Source organism: Cervus elaphus, chromosome 5 (genome assembly GCF_910594005.1).
Source record: "Cervus elaphus chromosome 5, mCerEla1.1, whole genome shotgun sequence".
Taxonomy (NCBI): Eukaryota; Metazoa; Chordata; class Mammalia; order Artiodactyla; family Cervidae; genus Cervus; species Cervus elaphus.
Genome location: NC_057819.1, coordinates 10,368,059 through 10,374,058, shown reverse-complemented (window position 1 = coordinate 10,374,058; position 6,000 = coordinate 10,368,059). Strand labels below are relative to the sequence as shown.

General features: G+C 57.5%; 1 protein-coding gene across 2 annotated transcripts in view; it reads right to left on the bottom strand.

Moving 5' to 3' along the window:
- Positions 1–254: 254 nt before the first annotated feature.
- The window catches only part of GCN1 (GCN1 activator of EIF2AK4), a 54,147-nt gene continuing 48,401 nt past the window's right edge, over positions 255–6,000 (bottom strand). The window contains exons 53-58 of one of the 2 annotated variants that reach the window (XM_043901641.1): positions 5,793–5,907; positions 3,889–3,985; positions 3,404–3,552; positions 2,890–2,997; positions 1,479–1,697; positions 255–973 (exon numbers count right to left, since the gene is read on the bottom strand). In XM_043901641.1, coding sequence (XP_043757576.1) covers positions 848–973; positions 1,479–1,697; positions 2,890–2,997; positions 3,404–3,552; positions 3,889–3,985; positions 5,793–5,907 — 814 coding nt within the window. In that variant the 3' untranslated portion in view covers positions 255–847. Of the gene's footprint in view, positions 974–1,478; positions 1,698–2,889; positions 2,998–3,403; positions 3,553–3,888; positions 3,986–5,204; positions 5,265–5,792; positions 5,908–6,000 lie in introns of those variants that run through there. The other variant, XM_043901642.1, reaches the window with a different exon arrangement.

Genomic DNA, 6,000 nt, shown 5'->3' with positions numbered 1-6,000 from the left:
GGGAGGTGGTTGATTTGACCCCTGGGATCTCCACACCAGTGAGATCTCAGGCCTGACTGCAGCCCTCTTGAGATCTGGTCTCAGAACAGACATGGCTGCAGGTATCTATGGGACTTCAGAGAGCAGGAGTCGCCCGGAAACCAGAGAGTTAGTTGCCTGTGCTCACGGGGACAGCTGCATGAGGCCTTGCCTTGCTCCTGATGCACGAAGCTTCATGTTTAGTGGATGTTTGGAGATTTTTAAAAATCTGCTTATCAAGATCAAATCAAAGCCTTTATTCAACATCCCTCCTTCAAACTACCTGTGTTTAAACCTGCTCCCCTCCCCCAACTTGCAAACTACTAGGGCTGTGCGAGTTCTGTCCCTGTCACCTGATGGGTCAGATCCAGGTGGGCTGCACAATGCTGAAAAGCCACGCCGAGACACTGCGCGGGCAGGCCTCTGTGGTTCTGTGCCCCTCGGGATCTAGGCAGAGGTTGGAAGCACTGGCCCTGGAGCCAGAGCTCTGGCACAAGAGACCGGGAGGCAGATGTCTGAGCCTCGCGTTCTGGACCCAGCCACGCAGAGTGGACGAGCAGCTCCTGGTGACCACTGGGCGAGGCTCACACCTGTGCTTTTTCTTCTCTTCTCCAAAGAAAAGGGTGAGAGATGGAGGAGGCAATTTTCAGTTGTGTGTAGGTTTGACTTAAGGCTTTGGCTGTGGTCTGTTGATATATTAAAATACTTTCTGGGAACGCCATCTCCTAAGCTCCCCATCAGAACAAATGTATTTTCAAAAATGAAAACAGTGAACAAAGAGGTGGAGCTGAAATGCTGACGCAGAGCCCAGCGGACGGGCCTGGGTCTGTCAGGTCAGGATGGTGTCGTCCACCTGCTCCGTGGAGTCGGCCTGACCGGCCAGCTTCTTCAGAGACCTCCGGTTGCATTCATTCAACACTTCCAAGCTGGCCACATCCAGGATCTTGCAGAGGGACTGGGGGGAGGAGGGAAACGAGGAGACAAAAATCAGAAAATGTGGCTTCCGATTTCTCCAATCAAAGACAACACTGAATGTGGACCCAGAACTAGAACCACTGAGGGGGACCCTGGAACAGCAAGGAGACTGGGTGATCCAGGCACAGCCAAGACATGCAGGCCTCATGCCCTGATGCGAGGACGGAGTGGGGCCTGGAGCGCTCAGCGCTTTAAAGGTGGCTCAGCAGGCAGGGGGCTGAGGGACAGGACTCTGGGCCCCAACAGGCAGCCCGGGGGGGCCTGTTACAGGTTTGGGAGCCACCTGAGGTTTTACTTGAAGGAGCCCTACTGCTGAAAGGAATCTGAACACCTCAGGAATAGAGGGATGTATTTCTAGGCACCAGAGCAGTCACCGCTCATGCCTGTGGGGTGGCGGAGTATGAGCCTTAAACACCATCATGCAGAAGGCCCACAAGACAAGCACCCAGAAGCCGTGGGGAGGCCCGCCAGTCCCAGGCTCCCACCTGAAACACTTCCTCTCCCTGCCTCATCTTGAGGAGGTTGACAATTGCCTGGTCGCTGTAGGCCCTGACGACGGTGTTTTTATCCTTGGTGTTGTCCAGGAGGGCCTTCAGGATGGGCTTGATGGCCTGGGGGTCCAAGGCAGGCAGCGGGTCCTTGTTTGCCCACCAGATCATCTTCTCAGCCACCAGCCTGATGTCACTGGACGGGCTCTGCAGACACTGTGCAGAGGAGCACGGGCCTCCGTCAGGCACACCCAGCCTGCTCCTCGCCGCGACCCAGGCTCTGCCCTGATGCTGCCCCTGTCGTGGGACCTGACCCCCTGCTCCCTCTGCGGCGTCCCCACTGTGGGAGGGCAGCCGGGTATGTTCGGACCCTACCTCCTCCACGTCATCTCACACCACCCTCTCCTTGGCTCGGCACTCTCAGCCCACACGGGCTTCCAACTTCCTCAAAGGCCCCACGCTGCTTCCTGCTTCACGCCCCTGCGCTGGCGGCCCCACTGCCTGGGACGTGCTTGCAGATCCTCACCTGGTCAGTCCCCTCTCATTCTTCAGGCCTCAGCTCAGATGTCAGCCTTCAGGCATCTCCCCGACAGCCCTATCTAGATGAGGGCCCTCCCACAGGCCTTTTGTGTACCTCCACCTCCAGAGATCTTGCCTGCCCTGTTCACCTCTGTACTTCAGGGTCTAGCCTGGCCAGGCGCACAGCAGGTCCTCAGTAATAAACACTGAGGACAGCTGCGTGCGGGGTGACACAGGCTCAGTCCAATCAGGGCCCCGCACACCCTCCTCTCCGGGTGTCTGCAGGGTGGGGACAGCAGCCGTGGGAGCCACACTGCTCGGAGTGAGGTCAGTGCACCGGGCCACTGACACTGCCCGGGGGCTGGTTACAAAGGCAGGGTGTAGGGCTTGGCCGCATTTCTTAAAATGCAAATGCAGTTTCTGGTTTTGTGTGCACACCAACATTTGAGCAGCGTGCTTTATCACACAGATGCTGGAGGCCCCTCTGCCAGGCTCCCCAGCTTTCCCAAGGGGGTCCTGCAGCCACCACAACAGCCACGCCTGCTAAGTACTGTCATGCCTGCTAAAGGGAGGCAGGAAAGCGAAGATAAATTTGAATCCAGGTCTGTCCCAAAGTTTGCAAAATTGGGGTGCCTAGAAAGAATGCCTAAAACAGAGATTCTTAACTTGATTTGGGGTCATGGATCTATGGGAGACTCTGACAAAAAATCGGGCAAAAAAAAAAAGAAAAGTTGGGCAGTCTTCCAGAGACCATTCTGCATCCCAGCCGTACGGGATCAGAGACACCCCCCGCCCTGCAGACCACCCTCAGAGTGCCTGGAACACACGAACACACTTCCGGGGTCTTCTGGTCACGGGTCCTTTTCACGAGCCAGGCTGCCCCGCTCACCTTAATGAACAGGCTGGAGAGTTTGGCCGGCAACTGTCCTCCTCCGGTCTCGATGTGGTGCTTCATCAGGAAGCCCATGCCCCGGACCCCGCTCACAGCGATGGGGATCTGGACAGTGAGTGGAAAGCTAGATGGGGTGCCTCCGGCTCCCTCCTCGGGGCAGCAGGGTCAGGCACTGTCCCTTCCCCAGGCATTTCCGGGGACCCTGGCTCTCCACCACCAGTCCCCACCCCACCCCCGACTATCACCACCAAGACTCTTTGATGGCTCTCACAAAGAGGCTCTGACTGGCTGTGGGACAGGTGAACAAAGCCTGAGACACTAGTTCCCAGGAACAGAATCAGAGACTTTCTGGCCTAGAAGGGACCTCTGGATACTCCAACCCAAGTCCTCACTGTTTAGATGATGAAACCGGCGCCCAGGGAGACCAAGCACTGGCCCCAGGGCACAGGAGGTTACTGGCAAGTGAAACATGAGCCTCTGACCACCTGGTCCAGCCGCCCCAAAGCCTCACCCTGTCCGCCACGGCGTTACTGAGGATCATGTCCTGGACGTCGCCGCCGTACTTGCCCACGCAGAGTCTGCCGGGAGCCACGCTCACAGCCACGGAGAGAGCCAGGCTCCGCCCGTGCCGAACCATCCAGTCAATGCCAGACACATCCGCTGGGTGGAAGGACACAGGGAGGTCGACCTGCACCGTCTACCACCGGCGAAGCCCACCTCCACCACCTGAGACTCGTGTGTCAGCTCAGAGCCAGGTGGGAACCCCAGTCCTGCACACGGACCTCCCTGCCCCAAGTGGCCGCCGAGAGGCCATCCCTCACAGGCCACTCCCGACCACGGCTGCGTCCTCAGAGCAGAGACACTCCAGGCCACAAGACTCCCGGAAACTCCGTTTTGTTTTGACATTTCCAAGGAGAGGGTGGTCCAGCTGCCAGAAGACCCTCTGAGGGGCGAGGGAGACAGAGAGGCCCTGAAAAGTGCACACAAGAGGCCTACCCAGCAAGTACTGCTGAAGAACGGTGCTGAGCTCCTCTTCCGTCAGAAAGGCACACAGCTCCCCCAGGCACCCGGCCGAGGAGATGCGCGTGTTGTCCTGATGGGGCAGAGAAGGTGGTGAACCAGGGTGCTAGCCCACATGGGCTCCGCGGGCACCAGGGTGGGAGGGAGGCGGACGCCAAGTCCAGCCCTCCCTCCAGCACACGCACTCCCGCCGCCAGAGCAGGGCTGCCACTCACTGCGGATGCCACTCGGCGCCGAGTTAAAAATTACACACCCAGCACTTAACTTAATTATAGAAAACTCCAGCGTATGTGCATATGGTGATCATCATCATAATAGCAACAATAACTGTATTTACATAGCACCTTTCTTCTTACAAGCCTGAATGCTTCACGTTTATTATCTCAGTTACTATCAACAGCCCTGTGAGGCGGGGAGGGGTGCAAGCTCTGCCCACAGTCCTCAGGGAAGGCAGCTGCAGGACCACTGGGAGCTCCACCCCACCCCACTCCACCCCACCCCACTCCCAAACCTCTCATGTGTCCGCCTGTGTCCAGAGAGGCTCCTTGCTGCCCCAACATTGTGTGGGTCTGTCCTGGAAGTCAAACTGAAGCTCTAATTGGCCCAAGGCAATAGGGAAAGGCTGAGGGTTCTGTGTCAAAACCAGTCTTGTACGTAAGCGCTTCCTGGCCGCTCTCCCTGCTGGCTCACTACGGGATGCTGTGCGGAGGATTTTGGGTTACGTGCTATAGTATTTGAAGTGCCAACTTGGCGTGCCTCTCCCAAACAAAACAACCAACCAACCAACCAGGGCCTCAAGGGCCAGTGGGGAGGCATGAGCCAGGCCGACACCCTGGATTGCCACCTCTGATCCAGTGGAAGTTCTGAGCGGGAGGAAGGTGGCCAGCCGGCAGTCTGGGCTTCTGAACTCCCAGGTGTCACACGAGGCTAAAGCTGGCTCTCTCTGACACAACACCCACTCTTTCAAAGGGGTCTATTTTAAGCTCCATTGTGGTGAAATGCAAATTGGTTTACGTACTAACTTTTGCTTGCACTGTGAGTGGCCCTATAAAAGCCCTGACAAACTGTGACCAAGAGAAGGCAGAAGCTCCCATCTGCACCCCACAAAAGACCGGGGCCTCAGCTGCGGGGGATAACTGGGCATGGGCAAACAAGGTGTGGCCCCATGTGAACCCCGAGGCCTCTCTCCAGAGATCAGCCCCACAGCATCAATCTGGCGACATGGCAGAGAGACGTCTGTCAAAGGAGAAAGAGAAAATCCTTCTCAAAGACTCAACCGCTTCGGGGCTCACCAGAGTGCAAGGCAGCCAACTGGTACTTCACAGATGCTTGCAGACAGGGCCAGGAAGGGCCTTGGGACAGAGAACCAGGAGTCACGGGCTCAGTCCCAGCTCTCACTCTACCACGTGCTAGGGCACGGCCCCAGGTCAGTCTGCCCCTCACAAAAACTGCTGAGCAGCCCGCCCGGACAGACACCAGACACTGTTTCCTAGGGGCTGTGCCCACGCTTCATTCACCTCTGGGCGAGGCTCTGCACATCAGCAAATGTTTCCAGAACCAAAAAGCGAAACTCTTCATTTTACAACTGGGGAAATGAGGGGCAGAACGGGGGAAGCGACTTGTTTAAGACTGGAGAACAAATGAACGAGAGACCTGGGACTTCAGAAACCTTAGCTTCCCTTATCTATACAATACATTGTCCATATCAACACTAGGTGCCTGTCTCCCGCACGACCAGAGGTGGGGCAAACCACAGAGTGGCACGAACGTCAGCAGTGATGATCACTCCTGACCAAGTTCTGCTTCTCGAGGCAGAGACACCAGCCCAGGGAAGGGAAACCAGCCCAGCCCGCGCACCCCGCGTCCACCTGCGGCGGTACCTCGTCGTGTCCCAGCATGTTCAGCAGGAGCGAGACGATGTTTTTCCGGATGACCACATCCACTTTGGCCCCCGCTCCCTGAATCACAAACCTCAGGGCCTGCAGCATGGTGTCCCTGCAGAACCAACGCACCCGACTCAAACCCGGCTCTCCTCCACCCGTGTTCCCACCGCACAGGCAGGGCGGGGCCACCCCACGGCCACGGCTC